Source organism: Budorcas taxicolor, chromosome 10 (genome assembly GCF_023091745.1).
Source record: "Budorcas taxicolor isolate Tak-1 chromosome 10, Takin1.1, whole genome shotgun sequence".
Lineage (NCBI taxonomy): Eukaryota > Metazoa > Chordata > Mammalia > Artiodactyla > Bovidae > Budorcas > Budorcas taxicolor.
The window spans coordinates 29,362,108-29,383,411 of NC_068919.1; the positions used below are offsets into that span (position 1 = coordinate 29,362,108).

General features: G+C 37.3%; 1 protein-coding gene across 1 annotated transcript in view; it reads right to left on the reverse strand.

Annotated features, from left to right (window-relative positions):
* Nucleotides 1-21,304, reverse strand: part of DPH6 (diphthamine biosynthesis 6) — a 199,064-nt gene that overhangs the window by 31,386 nt on the left and 146,374 nt on the right. The window contains exon 6 of the mRNA XM_052646951.1: nucleotides 5,072-5,133. Within this exon, the coding sequence (XP_052502911.1) occupies nucleotides 5,072-5,133 (62 nt within the window). The remainder of the gene's footprint in view (nucleotides 1-5,071; nucleotides 5,134-21,304) is intronic.

Consider the following 21,304-nt stretch of genomic DNA (forward strand, 5'->3'; position numbering starts at 1 on the left):
TTGATGTTTTATTTTTTGATACAGAAATTATGATTTCTAGGAATTTATCTAAAGAAAGTAATAATGAAAAATATACATGAAAATTTACTAGGAAAGATAATAATCAGAATAGTATTTATAATAATTTAAAAAGAAATAACTTTTTAATAACTTAGGGTATTGAAAAAGTAACTGTGGTTTCAGACTATGAATTTTAAATCATTATAACTAGACTCAAACACATCTTTATTAATTAAAATAGAAACGAGTACAATAAACACATTTTTGGTAATGAGGTATAAGTTTGTTTATTCCTGTAGCATAAAAAGCCATGCTTTGGGATTTGATAAACTCTTGGAAAGCATTTTCTGCCTCCTGCTGGTTGTGGAAGCATTTTCCCTACAAAAAGTGGTGGAGATGCTTGAAGAAGTGGTAGCTGGTTGGTGAGCGGTCAAATGAATATGGCGGATGAGGCAAAACTTCTTAGCCCAATTTGTTCCAACTTTTGAAGCATTGGTTGTGTGACATGTGGTCAGGCATTGTTGTGGAGATGAATTAGGCCCATTCTGTTGACCAATGCTAGCTGCAGGCATTGCTGTTTTTTTCAGTGCATCTCATTGGATCTGTTGAGCATACTTCTGAGATGTAATGGTTTTGCCAGGATTCAGAAAGCTGTAGTGGATCAGATGGGCAGCAGATCACCAAACAGTGACCATGACCTTGTTTTGGCGCAAGTTTGGCTTTGGGAAGTGCTTTGGAGCTTTTTCTTGGTCCAAGCACTGAGGTGGTCATCGTCATTTGTTGTATAAAATCTACTCTTTGTCGCACGTCACGATCCAATTGAGAAACGGTTCATTGCTATTGCGTGATATAAGAGAAGATGACTCTTCAAAACAACAATTTTTTGATTTGTGTGCAGCTCATGAGGAACCCACTTAATGAGCTTTTTCACTTTTCCAGTTTGCTTCAAATACCAAATGACCTTAGAATGGTTGATGCTGAGTTCTTTGGCAATTTATCCTGTCATTGTAAGAGGATTAGCTTTGATGACTCCTTTCAATTGGTAGTTGTCAATTTCTGATGGCCAGCCACTATGCTCCTCATCCTCGAGGCTCTCATCTCCTTTGCAAAACTTTTTGAACCACCATTACTGTGTATGGTCATTAGCAGTTCCTGGGCCAAATGCATTGATATTGAGAGTTGCCTCCCTGCTTTATGACCCATTTTGGACTTGAATTAAAAAAATTGCTTATATTTGCTTTTTGTCTAACATCAAAGTTATAGTCTAAAGTAAATATGAAATAAACATCAAGTAATAAGTCTTTAGCAAAAAAACATAAAGTAAGACATGCATGAAAATGATGTATAATATAATCACAGTTAAGGAGTATTCCAATCAAATGGAGAAGTTCAACAATGCAAAACCGTAATTACTTTTGTACTAATCAAATAGAGACAAATATTCCCAACAAGAATATATTCATATGTAGAATATGAATATGATAGAATCTACATAGCCATTGTATTTTCAAATAGATTTAGTTTTGTGGGAAAGTAAACACATCATAGAAGACTCTTGAGAGTCCCTTGGACTGCAAGGAGATCCAACCAGTCCATTCTGAAGGAGATCAGCCCTGGGATTTTTTTGGAAGGAATGATGCTAAAGCTGAAACTCCAGTACTTTGGCCACCTCATGCGAAGAGTTGACTCATTGGAAAAGGCTCTGATGCTGGGAGGGATTGGGGGCAGGAGGAGAAGGGGATGACAGAGGATGAGATGGCTGGATGGCATCACTGACTCGATGGACCTGAGTCTGAGTGAACTCTGGGAGTTGGTGATGGACAGGGAGGCCTGGCGTGCTGCGATTCATGGGGTTGCAAAGAGTCAGACACGACTGAGTGACTGAACTGAACTGAACTGAAACACATCATAATATTATGAGAAAAAAAGGAGATAAACTATATGTATAGTTGAACCAAATTGTGCAAATACAATATGTACAAATATTTAATGACATGAACTTGAGTGTACAACAAAAGCTCAGGAAATAAAAATAAGGGAATACACCAACACATTAGCAACATGCATCATGGGGCAGAAGAACTATGCTTTTTTTTGCTACCTTGTACTTTATCATATTGCAAATCTGCAATAACAGTCAGGTATTCTTATGTCTTATTAAAAATATTTATTTACTTATTTGTTTGGCTGTGCCAGGTCTTGGTTGCGGCACACAGAATTTTGATCTTCGGTATGGCATGCAGGAACTTAATTACCTGACCAGGGACTGAACCTGGGCCCCTGCACTGGGTGTGCAGTCTTAGCCACTGAACCCAAGAAGTCCCTTATGTTGTTATTTTAAAATTTTCCATTTATTTATCAATGAGAAAAGGAATGGGGGATGGGGAACATAGTGGTGGAGAATTAAGAGCTACAAACTATCATATAAAATAAGCTATGGGATAAATACAAGAAATAGAGTCAATATTATTTAGAATAACTGTAAATGGAGTATAACTTTTAAAAACTGTGAATCACTATATTGTACATCTGTAACATAATACTGCACATCAACTTTACTTCAATAAATAAAAAAATAAAAATTCCCATTTATCTCTATTCCTTATCCCCTTTTCTTTATCACAGGAAAATATTTAAAAGTATTCCATGTGTATCTTTTGTCTATGTCCTTGCAAATGTATTATTATTTCATGTTCCTGTATTTTTTATTTATTTCAATGGTGCTTTTATTCATTCAGCACTTTGCTACCATTTGTACATTGACAGTAAAATGTGAAGGGATTTGAAACTTGAGGAGCAGAGAGGGAATAAAATGGTCATTATGGAGAAAAGGCAGAGAATTTTTCTAGTGAAATGTAAGACTGTCAGGTCTTGTGAGGAACTTGCTGAAGTAGAATAAAATAATTTCTGTGTTTAAACATCTTATGGTAACACACAGGTTAATTCACAATCAACATCATGGTAATCCTAAAGCTTTACTTGCCTTTTCTAAAAATAATCTACACATGCTTGAGAGCTGACCTCACAACTTCAAGTTTTAGAAGCATCTTTTGCCAAAATTCCAGTCTCCTATCTCTGAAGTACCCTTTCTTTCACCCTCATAAGCTTAATCACATTATTTATTTACACTGCTTTTGTAGAAGCAAAATTGCCCGATGGTAGTGAATGGATATGAACATAGATATGCTGGGCATAGAACAAATTACTGTGAAAACAGTCCTATCAGAGGGGCATGGAAAGTAACCATGTCCATCATAAATGATATCAAACTATCTAGAAATCAAAATAGTTTGTCACAATTATACAATCATTTCAATTTTAATCTTTTACTATTTTCCTAGCTCATCTTCAAATCTTTTCCTAGCTCATTTCCAAATCTTTTACTATTTACGTCACTCATTGTAAAAGACACTGATGCTGGGAAAGGTTGAAGGCAGGAGGAGAAGGAGATGACAAAGGATGAGATGGTTGGATGGCATCACCAACTCAATGGACATGAGTTTGGGTAAACTCTGGGAGTTGGTGATGGACAGGGAGGCCTGGCGTGCTGCAGTCCATGGGGTCACAAAGAGTCAGACACGACTGAGTGACTGAACTGAACTGATTTTCCTAGCACATGTTAGATGCTTAATAATGCTTAATAAGGGGCTTCCCTGGTGGGCTTCCATGGTAGCTCAGCTGGGTAAAGAATCTACCTGTAATGCAGGAGAGCGTGGCTAATTCCTGGGTCAGGAAGATCCCCTGGAGAAGGGATAGGCTACCCACCCTAGTATTCTTGGGCTTTCCTGGTGGCTCAGACAGTCAAGAATTTGCCTGTAATGCGAGAGACCTGGGTTTGATCCCTAGGTGGGAAGATTCCCTGGAGGAAGACATGGAAACCCACTCCAGTATTCTTGCCTGGAAAATCCAATTGACAGAGGAGCCTGGTGGGCTACAGTCCATGGGGTTGTAAAGAGTCAGACACAATTCAGTGACTAAGTACAAGCATAATGCTTAATAAAACAAGAAATGAGCATTTAAGGGATTTCTAAGCATTTGGTACATATTGATAAGCCATAAAATCATCAAATATCTGAAAGAAAAATGTGAAACACATACAGTTACTGAAGGGTATAACTGCTAACAGTTCATATTACAGTACTGGCATTAACAGTGTTCAGAGACAATTTGATGAAGAACATGGGAGGGAAAAATGGTAACTTAATAGAGGAGTTTACTTCTTTCACAGAAGTAGGGTGATTTTCTTTTTCATTTTTTGTAACTGTAAAATTTCAAAAATCCAAGTTACACTATTCTCATTAATTCAGAATTGCCATACTAATCCTAACATTTGACCCCTAATCCTAATAAAATATAATACAGTTAATAGAGTAAAAATAACAAGATCTTTCTTTAATATTTAAAATACATTTAGACTTTGACAATGATAAACAGTTGTAACCTGAAGCCTTCGGATAATTTGTTTCCTTCTCAGCAAGTTAACTTCCTAATTGGTAAAAGAAAAGAGGCTAGATATGATAATCTCTAAAGGAAATTTTCCCTTCCATTTCTGATGGAAATGCACCTGATCATGGAGACCATCAGGGACTGTACTTTGAAAGTGAAAGTGTCAGTTGCTCAGTCGTGTCCAACTCTTTTCAGGCTGCAATGGATTGCAGCCTGCCAGGCTCTTCTGTCCATGGAATTTTCTAGGCAAGACTAATGGAGTGGGCTGCCATTCCCTTCTCCAGGAGATCTTCCTGGCCCAGGGGTTAAACCCAGGTCTCTTGCATTGCAGGCAGATTCTTCACTGTCTGAGTTACCAGGGAAAACAAAAGTAAACTTTCTGACAAACAATTTCCTTTTTAATATAGCTTACTTTATTCTTTTAGTGAGCTCAACAAAGTAGTCATAACTTTTGTAATTAATTTTAAACACTTTTATACCCATCAGAAGTTTAATTTTTTCACAAAGTAGTATCATCAATGTATCTGAGAATTTCTAAAAATTGATTGTATAACCAGCATATCATGGCATTGTTTATTTTCCTCCTTTAGATGCCTGTATTTTGAGAAATACTCTAAATTCTTACCTCTAAGAGATAGGGCTCCATTTGATCCAAGGTTTTTCCAAGATGCTTCTCTGGATCTAAACCTGCCAAGAAAAGTCAAATATCTTTTTACATAACTATTAAACCAGAGGTTTAAAAACACATTTCCATTCCCTTGGTTCCTCTTTGCCTAGGAAACTAGTGTATATATATTTTAAATTGCGCTGATCCTAAAGTAAAATTTACTTTGCTAGTATTTATTTTTCTATTCCCCTTGGGTAACTGCTTTTCTTGCTCCTGAAAAATAAGCTTCATTCCAATTCATTTTAATTGCAGTTCATCAACTACTAGAGGTATTGTTTCAATTCCTTTTTCATTTTTGAGGAACTATAATTAGGATAGGAAAAAACTATCATTTCAAAGATATGAAATTTAAATCCAAGGCATTTTAATTATTATAATTTGTTTTTACTCATGGAGACAACAGTAAGAATTTTTCTGACACACCTATTTTGTATAAATTTCAAACTTACTTGGAGAATAAAAGTAGAAAACAAGAGAGTGGTAGACTGTAAGCCTATATAATTAATTCACTTAATAACATATGAACAGAAATATTACCAAAGTAAATGATAGCTTATTTTAATGACCACTTGTGTGACAGTGTTTTCTAAGAAAAAAAGAAACTCTGAAAAATCATTACAGTACCAGTAGCATATGCATAATCTCTGATGAAAGTGTTCCAACTGATAATAGCAGAGTTTATGTGAGTGATGGGGTATAGGTAGACTACTGTGGACAACATGAACTCTTCCCACATTCCAAAATTCATCTTTCAGGGGAAAAAAATCATATGCCACAATTCAGCTATGAAATGAAAGAACTTATTTTAGATATTTACATCCATAGTATTTGTAGTAACTTAAGCTTATTTAAATATGCTATTTTTACATTTTTATTGGCTTAAACCATTTAGCTTATTGAGTATACAAACTGAGTAACAATTTTCTGCTTCTAGTTGGATGCCTGTTTTGGTAACATGATATTTGTTATAATCACATACAAGATAATAAAAGGGAAGTCAGATAAAGATTGAGGATTCTTACAAGGTAAAGCCAAAGCAAACAACTCAAATTAGTAGCACTAGGTAAATTAAGTCAACTCCCTTCATGGCACCCTTATTGTGGTGTATTCACTAAAAGCAAAATTTCAGTTGGCTGGCTAAACACATTGATGAAGTAATCACTGACTTATTCTAGTCTCTATTCATGTAGAACACTTTTCAAAGTTTAAAATGAATAAGTAAATGAAATATTTTGAGACAAACACTTATGTAATCATCACTCAGATTTAATAAACATTAATATCTTGCCATATTTCCTCCACAACTTCAAGAAATAAACACCATAATAGAATTTCATAGTATTTCTACCCCTAATTAATCTATTTTCCTTAGTCTTTCAACATGAATAACCACTCTTATCGAGTATTTCCCAACTATGCTTTTATAATTTTATTACAAGTGTACATATCCAAAACAATATTTGATATTGTTCATGTATATCAAATTTTAACATGAATGATAACTTTTGTTTTTTTCCAGTTCCCTTTGTTAATGAAAGATTTATTTATATTGATTACTGTGGCTCTGGTCCATCCATCTTTACTATTCTATTTCATTATGGAATTTACATACCCATTTTCCAGTAGGTGGACAGCTGGGCAATGCCTTATTTCTAATGTTTGTTTTTCTACTAGGAAGAACTTTCTATGCTGCATTAAATATGCATATATGTAAAATTACCATGATAGTGTAGAAAAACTATAATTGCTATTTTATATATATATATTTATACCTATATATGTAATCTTCAAGTCTACTATATATTGCCAAATTGCTCTCCAAATAAGTATTATTACTTTGTACTTTCACCATCAAGGAAATATATCCCTAGTTCCCATAATATGAAAACAGTTTAATATCAGATTTTTCATCTTTGCCAATCTGATATACACAGACATAAAAAATGTTTTGGATACTTGTATTAATTTTTAACTTATGATTACTATTAAAAATAAGCACTTTTCCATATTTCATTGCCCATTCATTCAGGTTTTCACTTCCGTGAACTGCTTATTAAAATCATTTGGTTTTTTAAATGTTGTTTTCCCTTTTATTTGATGATTCATTGTTCTTGATATATTCTGAATGCTAATCCTTCATCATATGGGCACAGTAAACATTTTTCTAACCAGTGGCTTGTTATTACACTTTTTTATTGGGGGAAGGTCTTTTGATAAACATAAAAATTTTAACCTTATAGTGGTCAAAAGAATTGTTACTTAAAAATGTTTTTCCTTTCTTTGTAATAAATTCTTTCCTTCCCCAAGGAAATAATGTGAGTCTTTTTTATATTTTCCTTTTGAAGTTTTAAAACTTTGTATTCACATTGAGATATTCAACTTATGTAGTATTTACTTTCAGTTATCATAGCTAGAGTGTTATAATTTTATCTCTTATTTATGGGTAAAGTATTGTTTATGGAATCCTTTTCCTACCTCTGCCAAACACAGCATCTCTATCAGTTCAGTTCAGTCGCTTAGTCGTGTCTGACTCTTGCCAACCCCATGAACCATAGCACGCCAGGTCTCCCTGTCCATCACCAACTGCCGGAGTCTACCCAAACCCATGTCCACTGAGTCAGTGATGTCATTCAACCATCTCATCCTCTGTTGTCCCCTTCTCCTCCTGCCCTCAATTTTTCCCAGCATCAGGGTTTTATCAAATGAGTCAGCTCTTCGCATAAGGTGGCCAAAGTATCGGAGTTTCAGCCTCAACATCAGTCCTTCCAATGAACATACAGGACTGATCTCCTTTAGAATGGACTGGTTGGATCTCCTTGCTGTCCAAGGGACTCTCAAGAGTCTTCTCCAACATCACAGTTCAAAAGCATCAATTCTTCAGCGCTCAGCTTTCTTTAGCGTCCAACTCTCACATCCATACATGACTAGTGGAAAAACCATAGCCTTGACTAGACGGACCTTTGTTGGCAAAGTAATGTCTCTGCTTTTTAATATGCTGTCTAGGTTGGTCATAACTTTCCTTCCAAGGAGTAAAGGTCTTTTAATTTCATGGCTGCAATCACCATCTGCAGTGATTTTGGATACCCATAGTTCACAGCAAATAGAAGGAGAAAAGCTGGAAGCAGTGATAGATTTCTTCTTGGGCTCTAAAATCACTGTGGCTGGTGACCACAGCCATGAAAACAGAAGACGATTGGTTCTTGGCAGGAAAGCTATGACAAACCTAGACAGTGTGTTAAAAAGCAAAGATATCACTTTGCTGACAAAGGTCCATATAGTCAAGGCTATGGTCTTTCCAGTAGTCATGTACAGATGTGAGTGAAGTGAAGTGAAGTGAAGTCACTCAGTCGTGTCTGACTCTTTGCGACCCCATGGACTGTAGCATATCAGGCTCCTCCGTCCATGGCATTTTTCAGGCAAGAGTGCTGGAGTGGATTGCCATTTCCTTCTCCAGGGGATCTTCCCGACCCAGGAAATGAACCTGGGTCTCCTGCATTGCGGCCAGACGCTTTACCGTCTGAGCCACAAGGGAAGTCCATAAAAAAGGCAGAGTGCCGAAGAATTGATGCTTTCAAACTGTAGTGCTGGAGAAGACTCCAGAGAGTCCCCTGAACAGCAAGGAGATGAAACCAGTCAATCCTAAAGGAGATCAACCCTGAATACTTATAGGAAGTACTGATGCTGAAGCTGAAGCTCCAATACTTTGGCCACCTGATGTGAACAGGGGACTTATTGGAAAAGACCCTGATGCTGGGGAAAACTGAAGGCAGGAGGAGAAAAGGGTAACAGGATGAGTTCGTTGGATGGCATCACTGATACAATGGACATGATTTGGGCAAACTCCAGGAGATGATGAGGGACAGGGAAGCCTGGCATGCTACAGTCCGTGCGGTTGCAAAGAGTTGGATACTAACTGGCTACTGAACAGCAACTCTTGTATGATTGCAGTGGAACATGTGTTTCAGAAATTTGCAGCCAGATTTATAATTTTTATTTTTTTACTGTGAAATGACTCTTCATATTCGACCATTTTTCTAATAGACTACTCATCATCTTTTCTTAATAATACTGAAACATCTCTAAACAAAAGCTATTTATTTCATGAATTCACAAAGGGTAGAAGACTTTATTGGTGATTGGTCTTTTACTTTAGATAGATTTTGTCACATATTTGGCAATTTGGGGAGTTTCATGAAGGTGCCAGTTTTTTGCTGTTTTTAATATTTTCTCCAACTTTTAATTTCATAAACTTTACTCATACTTTTATTACTTCCTTGCTTCTATTTATATTTGTTCTGTAGTTTATTCTAGATTCTTGATTTGAACACTTGATTCATTTATATTTACATATTTCTTATTTTTTACATAGAAAGATTTTAAATAACAATTTAGCTGCATCCCAAAAGATTTGAAAGTGGCACATTTGTTGTCATTCAGTTGTCAATATTTTGTCATTTTTATTGTTATTTAAGATTATTCTTGTATCAAACGTTTGTTTACTTCTACTACTTTTTTCTTTCTAATTTGACTGCATATGGTCAAGACTATATCTTTATACTATAATTCTTCAAAATTTGGTAAAGTTCCTCCATGACTTTTAGATAATTAAATATTATACATGCCCCATCTGTGCTTGGAAAGTGGATCTGTTGAGAGCAAGTTTAGTTCAGTCATTCAGTCGTGTCCAATTCTTTGTGACCCTGTGGACTGCAGCATGCCAGGCTTCCCTGTCCATCACTAACTCTCGGAGCTTGCTGAAACTTATGTTCATCGAGTCGGTGATACCATCCAACCATCTCATCCTCTGTCATCCTCTTCTTCTCCTGCCTTCTGTCTTTCCCAGAATCAGAGTCTTTTCCAATGAGTCAGTTCTTCAGCTTCAGCATCAGTCCTTCCAATGAATATTCAGGACTGATTTCCTTTAGGATGGACTGGTTGGATCTCCTTGCGGTCCAAGGGACTCTCAAGAGTCTTCTCCAACACCACAGTTCAAAAGCATCCATTCTTCCGCACTCAGCTTTCTTTATAGTCCAACTCTCACATTCATACATGACTACTGGAAAAACCATAGCTTTGACTAGACAGACCTTTGTTGGCAAAGTCTCTATTTTTTAATATGCTTTCTAGGTTGGTCATAGCTTTTTTTCCAAGGAGCAAGTGTCTTCTAATTTCATGGCTGCAGTCACCATCTGCAGTGATTTGGAGCCCCCCCCCCCCCCCCCCCCCCGCCCAAATAAAGTCTCTCACTGTTTCCTTTGTTTTCCCATCTATTTGCCATGAAGTGATGGGACTGGATGCCATGATCTTAGTTTTGCAAAATAAGATTTTATACTTAAACACACAAAATTGTGACCTTGTTAATTCTGCTGTTCAAATCTTCTATGACCTTACAAATATTTTATTTACATGAACTATTATTTCAAATAAAGGGGTGGTATAACCTCTCAGTACGATTTTGGTTTTAATAGTTTGTTATAATTCTGTCAGTTTTGTTTTATATGCTTGAGAAATAAGTTGTCACATACAAATTCATAATATCTAAAACTTTTGAGAGTATTCCTTTATCAAGAAGCTTTTCATCTCCACATATGACTTTTATCATACATTCTATTTATCAACATTATAATATCAGCTTTCTTTTGTTAATATTTTTCTGATTTATACATAACCAGGGTTTGAAACATTTTATTCTATCTTATAAATACAAGTTCACAGAATTGAGCTTAAATATTTTATATTTTTTATATTCTACATTTTTTTTTTCTGGACCTGTTTCTGTCACCTTATTGTGGACTTCTTGTTATATTAAACTTTATATATCATTTTTCCTTTGCCACTTTCTGCCTCATACCAAAAAATAAACAAACAAACAAAAAAGATCAAAACAGTGTTTTGTTTGTTTTCTCGGCTGATTAGAAAGCTGTATACTAGATTCCTACTCTTTCAGTAATCACTGGTAATTTTTAACACACATTCAAAACCACAGAATAGTGTTAGTCACTCAGTCAGGTCCAGCTCTTTGCAATCTCCATAGACTGCAGCCCTCCAGGGTCCTCTGTCCATGGAACTTTCTAGGCAGAATACTGGAGTGGCTATCCATTCCCTTTTCCAGGGGATCTTTCTGACCTAGGAATTGCCTTCTGGGTGAATTATTTTTTTCTGCTTCACTCATTCTCTCTTTGACTTGGTTCATCTAGAGTTTATTCTGCCCACTGAATATTTTGTTTTTTAAATGACCATATTTCACTGCCGAAATTTCTAATCGTCTCTTTTCACATCATACAGTTTTGAGTGATTTAGTTTTCTAACTGATTGCTTTTTTTTTTTTTTTTTAGTGGATGCTTTATTTTTATCTTTTTCAGGTTCTCCCTCATAGAGGGCTATAATTGTCCAATTACTTTTGCCTATTTCCCGACCCTTGGTAGTACAGCCCCACAACTTCAGTTCTGAACTATTTTGTATTCTATTCATTCCTAATTCACAGTGATGTTTATAATGCTTTCAGTCTCTCATGACTGAATCTATGAATTTATGTTTTGTGTTCTTAATAAGGATCTGGGAGTAAATAAATGCCTATCTAAGATGCATGAAAAGTATTTTAAGAGCACATGGCTTTATATAGGTGGGCATTGAAAGATCAAATCCAGAGTCTTCCCATTTTCCTTGCAGTCTTTAAATTCACTGCAAAATCATCAGGCCCCAGGTCTGGACTATTAGAGAAATATCTGTTATATCTCATTTCAAAGATGGCTGTATTCCATGACATACTGGTAAAGTGATTTGGCTTGCCTTTAGATAAGAGAGTCAGTAAAATATGTAAACATAAGTCACATTGAGAACATTTTTTCCAGATGAACCCATATTCATCATAGAAGCATACCATGGTAAAAATTAGTTGATTATTTCAAGATTTTTATATATTCAGAGAAATATTTTCAATTTATTTATTCCTAGGATAAGCACTGAAAATTCTATGGAGCTGAAACAATTAGAATAAATAAAACTTTAAAGCTTTGGGGGGCGGTCCTAATATGGTGGAGGGATAGGATGGGGAGACCACTTTCTCCCCCACAAATTCATCGAAAGATCATTTGGACGCTGAGCAAATACCACAAAACAACTTCTGAACACTCGCGGAGGATACCAGGCACTCAGAAAGGCAGCCATTGTCTTCAAAAGGAGGTAGGACAAAATATGACAGATAAAAAGAGAGACAAAAGAGTTAGGGACAGAGATCCATCCTGGGGAGGGAGTCTTAAAAAAGAAGTTTCCAAACACAAGGAAACCCTCTCATCGGCGGGTCTATGGGGAGTTTTGGAATCTCAGAGGGCAACATAACCAGGAGGAAAAAATAAATGAATAAAACCCACAGATTAAGTGCCTAACTGCAACTCCCAGCAGAGAAGTAGCCTAGACACTCGCATCAGCCACCAGAAAGCTGGGGCTGAACAGGGAGGCACTGGTTGCACTGCTTAGGGTAAGGACTGGGCCCGAATGCCATGAGGGCAATCTGAGGGAGCTAACATGAAATAGTAACCCAAACTGTGGGATAGCCAGAGAGGGGAAAAAAAAAAAAGAGGAGAGAGAGAGAACTTTCCTGCAAAAAGCTCTAACCTAAAGCACTGCCAGGCCACTCACAGAACAAAGGACTGAGCGAATACCAGAGGAGAGTTAGCCAGCTGTGGACCAGCTGATCCCCTGCTGGAGACAGGGAGGCAGGCTGGTGACAGTCAGAGCCTGAAGGAAAGGGGCAAACTCAGCCCCAGAGACAGCATCCCCTAGCAAACTGTGAGCAGGTTCCCAGTTGCTAACCAAGTCTTCCTGGGAACCCGGACGGTTGACATCTGTCAGGAAGGTCGCAGCCAGAGATGAGTGCCTCAGAAGAGACAACGGCACACCTGAGACAGTGTTCCCACTGCGCACCCAGGACACCGAGCAGCTGGGACCTGGACAAGGTGATAAGACTTACCGCCCAGCTGGGAAGAGTACGCTCGCCAAGCTTCTGATCGCCTGAGCTGCTCGGGCCTGGGAAGGGCACAAAATGCAGGCCCAACTGAGTCTGTGCCCTTGTGCAGTACCCGAGAACCTGAATCTGAGTGGCGTAGATCTGGGAAGTGCATGCAACTCAGGGCCCACTTCCCCGGCAGAGCAACCTGGAGCCTGAACAGTGTAGACCGGAAAAGCACATAGGCCGTGAGTGGGAGGCAAACCCAGTGTGGCCCAGGCACTGTGAGCACTTCCCACACATGCCAGTGATATTTGTTTCCAGTGTTCCTCCCTTCCCGCAGCACAACTGAACAAGTGAGCCTAAACAAATGAGCACCTTTGGCCCCTTGTGTCAGAGTGGAAGTTAGATACTGAAGAGATTTGCAAACAGAGGAAGCCAAAATAAACAAAGAAGAGGGAACAGCTTTGGAAGTGACAGGTGCAACAGATTAAAACCCTGTAGTTAGCACTGGCTACACTGGAAGGGACCTATAGACCTTGAGAAGAAGTATAAGGTGGAACAAGGAACTATGTGAAACTGAACTGCCACACACTGCCCACAACAGCACCAGAGAAATTCCTAGACATATTTTATTATCATTTTAAAATTAAAAAAAAATTTATTTTATGTTCTTTATTACTCCTTTAATTTTCATTTTTAAACCTACTATTACCTTAAAAAAAAAAGGCCCTATTTTTAAGGCAAATTTCATATTTTTTTATATGACTTTCACGATTTTGTTTTGCTTTTTTAATATTGTATTTTTGAGAGTCTAACATCTACTCTAGATTTTTAACCTTTGCTTTTTGGTATTTATCAATTCTGTACTTTACGAAACCAAAATCAGTACCCATTTTAACTTAGAAGTGTGATTACTGGCTTGATTGCTCTCTCCCCTTTTGACACTCCTTTTTCCTCCTCCAGCCCCCCTCTATCTCCTCCCTCCCCCTTCTCTTCTCTACTTAACTCTGAGAATCTCTCTGGGTTTTCTGGGCTGTGGAGAAAACTTAGGGAACTGATCACAGGCTAGGTTAGTCTCTCTCCTTTTGACTGCCCCTCCTCTCCACCTGGTCACCTCTATCTCCTTCCTTCCTCTTCTCTGTGGAACTCCGTGAACCTCTCTGAGTGTTCCAGACTGCGTACACAAATAGGGAATTGATTACTGGCTAGACTAGTCTCTCCCCTTTTGATTCCCCCCCTTCTCCTCCTGGTCACCTCTATCTCCCCCCTCCCTCTTCTCTTCTTCACGTAATTCTGTGAACCTCTCTGGGTGTCCCTCAATGTGGAGAATCTCTTCACCATTAACCTAGATGTTTTATCATTGGAGCTGTATCGATGGAGAAGTCTTGAGGCTACTATAAGAATAAGACTGAAAGCTGGAGGCAGGAGGCCTAAATCTAAAACTTGAGAACACCAGAAAACTCCTGAATTCAGGGACCATCAATTGACAAAAGCTCAACCAAAAGCCTCCACACCTACACTGAAACCAAGTTCCACCCAAGAGCCAACAAGTTTCAGAGCAAGACATACTAAGCTAATTCTCCAACAAAGCAGGAACATAACCCTGAGCACAAAAATACAGGTGGCCAAAAGTCACATCAAACCCAGAGGCACCTTAAAACTCACTACTGGACACTTCATTCTACTCCAGAGAGAAGAAATCCAGCTCCACCTACCAGAACACCGACGTGAGCTTCCCTAACCAGGAAAACTTGACAAGCCACTTGTCCAATACCACCCACAGGGTGGCTAACAAACACATGAAAAGATGCTCAACATCACTCATTATCAGAGAAATGCAAATCAAAACCACAATGAGGTACCATCTCACGCAGGTCACAATGGCTGCTATCAAAAAGTCTACAAACAATAAATGCTGGAGAGGGTGTGGAGAAAAGGGAACCCTCTTACACTGTTGGTGGGAATGCAAACTAGTACAGCCACTATGGAGAAGAGTGTGGAGATTCCTTAAAAAACTGGAAATAGAACTGCCATATGACCCAGCAATCCCACTGCTGGGCATACACACTGAGGAAACCAGAACTGAAAGAGACACGTGTACCCCAATGTTCATCACAGCACTGTTTACAATAGCCAGGACATGGAAGCAACCTAGATGTCCATCGGCAGATGAATGAATAAGAAAGCTGTGGTACATATACACAGTGGAATATTACTCAGCTATTAAGAAGAATGCATTTGAATCAGTTTTAATGAGGTGGATGAAACCAGAGCCTATTACACAGAGCAAAATAAATCACAAAGAAAAACATCAATACAGAATATTAATGCATATATATGCAATTTAGAAAGATGGTAACGATGACCCTATATGCGAGACAGCAAAAGAGACACAGATGTAAACAACAGACTGTTGGACTCTGGGAGAAGGCGAGGGTGGGCTGATTTGAGAGAATAGCATTGAAACATGTATATTATCATATGTGAAACAGATCGCCAGTCCAGGTTCAATGCATGAGGCAGTGTGCTCAGGGCTGGTGCACTGGGATGACCCTGAGGGATGGGATGGGGAGAGGTGGGAGGGAGGTTCAGGATGGGGAACTAATGTACACCCATGGCTGATTCATGTGAATATAGGGCAAAAACCACCACAATATTGTAAAGTAATTAGCTTCTAATTAAAAAAAAAAACTTTAAAGCTTTAAGGAAGATTTTCAAATATTTTTCTGAAACACATTACATATCATTTCACTAGGAAAAATAGCTAAAATAAAAGCAGTACATTTTTTCCAGAGCTAATAATGAAATACGCTGCATGTATAAGTCTTTATATTTTGGCAATAGGGTCTACATCATGTTTGGTGAGGATGGTAGGTGTTATTTTCAGCCACAGTCTGATGATTTAGATATTTCACACAGGGCAGACCAATTAGTAATGACACTTCACATACACACATTAGTAGATTATTCCAATGGACATGTAATCGCAAGGAAACATGGGACCTGAGAAACAAGCAATTTTGACACATCATAAATATATCAGAGATTATGTCTGGTGACTTTGGTAGGCATCCTTGGCCTACCAAATAATTTAGCAATTTTTATTATATCTCATGAGATGATACTATTTAAATAGGCTAAATTTCATTTCCAAAAAGATCTAAGTTTTAATAATGAAATAGCTTGTCTAGATTTCACACAATAGTGCACATATTTATCTCAATTAATCTTTCTACTTTAAATTAACACTATATATAATACACATTTGTTACTGTGGTTGGTAATGTCTACTCAAGTCTTTTTCTTCTGATGCTGGTTACTCAGCCCAAGTGCAATCTGTCTTTCCTTTCATTTTTCTGTTCATTATAAAGTGACAAATTACTGGGGATCTCATGATCCTTATCCATAAGACATATACTTCAAATTGTTTTTATAAAATATTTTCTTGGATTAGATCCAGAGATCCCTAGCAATTCAAGCTCCTGACCTTGAGAAATAAATGGCCTAAAGACACCCTCATCTCTGAGATCTCTTCTAAACTGGTATACCATCACACGTGGGATGATGCTAGTCAGGGATGTGCTAGGAAGATTATTCATACTACCCTGGAATATACTCAGATATGGAACTTTTCTCAAGAAATTTTTTACTGCCTAAAACACTGATGTTTCCATAAATACTAAACTATATGCAAATGAAAACTCTTTGTAACTTATTTTTATAAATATAATAAATGAATATTTAATTTTCTTACACATTTTTTTCACAAGTTTCTTCATTTAGAAACATCTTAGCATTGTATGTACAATTGTTATGATATTTAATTTCTCTAAATGGAAGAAGACAGTTATTAAGATAATTTTAAAACAAGGATCTGGAGAGACAGATCACTTCAACATAAAAAACAAACCTGTTAGCTTATCTATAATTATGAAGCTCAAAGATGTTAATTTTTATCTCATGTATTTTGGTTTTGGTATTTTCTAACTAGATGATATGCACAGAGAATTCTGACATTTAAGATCCTTCATAAGTGAGAATGGAAGGGCAGGGTCATATTAGTATCAATAAAATACATTTATCACTGGATTTATGATTTAAGTACTTTAGCGAGAAATATTTTAAATAATAAAGTCAATGTTTGAGTTAACATTTAACACAAAGCTTAACAAAATAAATAACTTCTTAGTTTAATTTATTTGTTTTATCAACAAGAATTCATTTATATTTCTAAGCTCAGCTAAAGAAAGATGCTAATACACCATTATATTTGCTCTCAAATGACTCACTATATAGAACCATTTTAGAATATATGAATATATAACAATACCTCAGTAATTTTAAGATCCATCTTATACATTCATTCTATTTTCAATTTTTAAGCAGTAGGCATTTAACTGGTAAGTGTAGCCAGTCCAAAGTCATAATCTTCTCTTACTTTGAATAAATGCTAGTATCTAGACCCAATACAATTTCAGTATAATTTGAAATCTCTATCCTAATCTTTGTAATGTCATCATTCCCATTTTATTTTATACAATGTTAGAAACCTTTGAGGGACTGTGAAAAGCCTATGAAAAAGCCACAATGGTTCACGGGCTTTTTCAATGCAATTCAACTTTATCTAAAAGCTTCAATTTATCCTAGTTTTTGAAAAAAATGTTTCTTTTTCAGATTCATTCAATTTAGGTGTCTCTCCTCTAGTGAAGGCTGGGTCATGAAAGGACATAAACTGTGCTTCACCAAAACCCTAACAGTCTGTTCAATTTATCTCCTGAATCAGTCAGTTGTGGAATGTGTTTCAGTGTTTCTAGTTCCCTTATGAAAACCTTTATAATCGAGATACTAATATTTAATAACATTTATATAAATGCAAACATCAAAAAATATTAATAACAAAAGTGAAAATGAAATTCACTCAGTCATGTCCAATTCTTTGTGATCCCAAGGACTATACAGTCCATGGAATTCTCTAGGCCAGAATACTGGAATGAGTAGCCTTTCCCTTCTCCAGGGGATCTTCCCAACCCAGGAATCGAACTGGGGTCTCCTGCATTGCAGGCGGATTCTTTACCAACAGAGCTATCAGGGAAGCCCAATATTAATAGATTAATAAATACATTAATAAGTTAAAGTTATTAACAAAATTTTCTCCAAAGTATAAAAAAATTACCATAAATCCTGACACCTAAGCATTTAATCATGTATTATAGACATTCCTTGATGGAAGCTGGGTGGATGAATAAACCCACAACAAGACCTAGGCACTAGATAACTCCATGCAGAATTAAGAAATTAATTAGGAGGAAGAGCCATAATTTGCAGAGCTGACATCTATTTTACTTTACTTGCATGTATCAATGGGAAGCAATTACAATTCAATTAAAATATTCAATTTTATTACTTTACTGACTGACCTTGAAGTTAATGCCTGTTTTATTTAATTGCATCATCTATGAATAAATGTTAACCCTACAATGTTATGCCCCATTATTTTCAATGCATTTTTCAACTTCTCAACTGAAATTATATCAGTCAATTTATTGTCTACTGTCATGAGAGCAAGTGGAGGTTTATTTCTTTGAGACAGCCCAATATATGAGAGAAACATTACAAAATGTTTGATAATGCTATTTTTAACAGAGTCAAGTAAAATGAATTGTGTTCTCATCTCAACTTTTGTAGCCTAGACATTTACTGTAAAATCAGTAGGTGATATTAGAAAAGGTATAATCACTCTGAGAGCAATTTTTAGTCTGACTATAATTCTTGATAAATTTCATTGCAGGCAGAAATGGAACATCCCATGTATCTTCAAAAGTTACACACACACACACACACATCCCTATTAATCTCTTCCTATTTTTACCAGGCTCTCTGGGTATCAGAATAAATGGATTTCATATAAAAAGCTCTAATGTTTTTGTTAGGGCTTCCCTAGTGTTTCAGGGGTAAAGAATCTGCCTGCAATGCAGGAGAGGACAGGTTTGGTCCCAAGGTCTGGAAGACCCCCTGGAGGAGGAAATGGCAGACCACTCCAGTATTCTTGCCTGGAAAATCTCACGGACAGAGGAGCCTGGTGGGCTACAGCTCACGAGATCTCAAAAGTCAGACACAACTTAGTGACTAAACCACAATCACCACCAATTTTTTTGTTCCCAGACTTCAATTGAGCATACCATTATCCTACAATTGAGAATTTAATGAAATCACTATATTCATGTCAAAAAGAACAAATAAGACTATTATCTCTAAAGAAAAATTAGCTGACATGTTTTGAAAGTTGACTATTTGGAGAAGGATCTCATTTCAATTTCCAGATTTTCCATTTCTACAATTAGATTACTAAAAGCTTAGCTATCTTAGAGGGTATGTTAGGATTCATCTCAACATGTAACTTCTTTCTGAAATCTATGAACTGGTAGCTTACTTCAATATAAGGAGACTTATATAACATAACATAAAGTTACTTATATAACATAACATAAAGGAGACTCAGATACTTTATGGATTCACTTTTGAGATCCATAGAACCCATGAAATGAATGATCAAAAAATCATGTTAAATATAATTATGCAGTTAATGATAATCAATATTTGCTGATGATAGCCTAAATGGTTCTTTGTCTATTTTTAAAATACTATAAAGTTTTAATATGTAAAAAATGAATAAAAAGTGAAAGAAGTACAAATTAAAGAAATTTTTAAAGTGAGGATTTGAGATACTTATTAAAAATATTTAAGATATTCAACATACATATCTTCCTAATTTTTCATATTAGTTTTTGAAATAATAAAAAGTAGAAAGTGAAAGAAGCCTGACAATGAGTAGAGATTGTTTAAAGGGGTGAAAGTTGAAGTTGAAAAAGCAGACAAAAGTCAAATCCTATGGATCTTTGTGTTTAACTTTAAAGAGTTTATACTTGAACGTAAAGTCAGAGAGAAGACAGAAGAATTCTAAGCCGAGGATGGTGGCATGATCCAATTTAACCTTTAGAAAGATCACTCTAGCTTCAGTCAAATTCATTGACAGGAAACAAGACTGACAGTAAGTAGGCAAATAAAGGAACTGCTGCAATAATTAGTGAGGTAGGATCTAACAGACAAAAGTAAAAGGTATGGAAGGAAGAGAACACATTTGAGAGCAACATATACTAGGCAGGATACATATTACTTGCTGATGAATTGGGTCTGGTGAACAATACAGGAAAAAGAAAAGGCAAAGATAGGGGTGGTCCTAAGATGGCAGAGGAATAGGACGGGGAGATCAATTTCTCCCCCACAAATTCATCTAAAGAACACTTGAATGTTGAGCAAATACCACAAACAACTTCTAAATGCTGGCAGAGGACACCAGGCACCCAGAAAGGCAGCCCATTGTCTTCAAAAGGAGGTAGGACAAATATAAAAGATAAAAAGAGAGACAAAAGAGTTAGGGATGGACCCATCCCAGTTGGGAGTCGTAAAAGAGGGTAAGTTTCCAAACACCAGGAAACCCTCTCACTGGCGGATCTGTGGGGAGTTTTGGAATCTCAGAGGGCAACATAACCAGGAAGAAAAATAAATAAATAAAACCCACGGATTACATGCCTAATGGCAACTCCCAGCAGAGAAGTAGCCCAGATGCTCGTGTCTGACACCAGCAAGCAGGGGCTGAACAGGGAGGCATGGGCTGCGTTGCTTAGGGTAAGGACTGGGGCTGAATGCCCTGAGGGCAATCTGAGGGTGCTAATGTGAGATAGCAACCCAAACTCAGAGAGAGAGGAAAAAAAGAGAGAAATTCCCCATGGAAAGCCCTAACCTAAGGCACCGCAGGGCTCGCTCACAGAACAAAGGACTGAGCCAATACCTGAGGAGACAGGTTGAGGACTGGGAGGCAGGCGGGCAGCAGCCAGAGCCGGAAAAGGGCAATCTTGGCCCCAGAGATGGCATCCTCTACCAAACTGTGAGCAGGCTCCCAGTTGTTAACCAAGTCTTCCTGGGATCCTGGACGGTTGACATCCACTGGGAGGGCTGCAGCCAGAGATCAGCTCCCGAGAAGAGACACATGGCACACCTGAGATGGCGCTCCCACTGTGCACCGAGGAAACTGAGCGCTGGGAAGGGAAAGGTGATGAGATGCACCGCACCTGGGGAGTGCGTGCCCACTAAGCACCTGGTCGCCTGAGCTGCTCGGACCTGGGAAGGGCACAAAACTCAAGCCCAAACGAGTCTGTGCCTTTGTCGAGTACCCGAGAACCTGA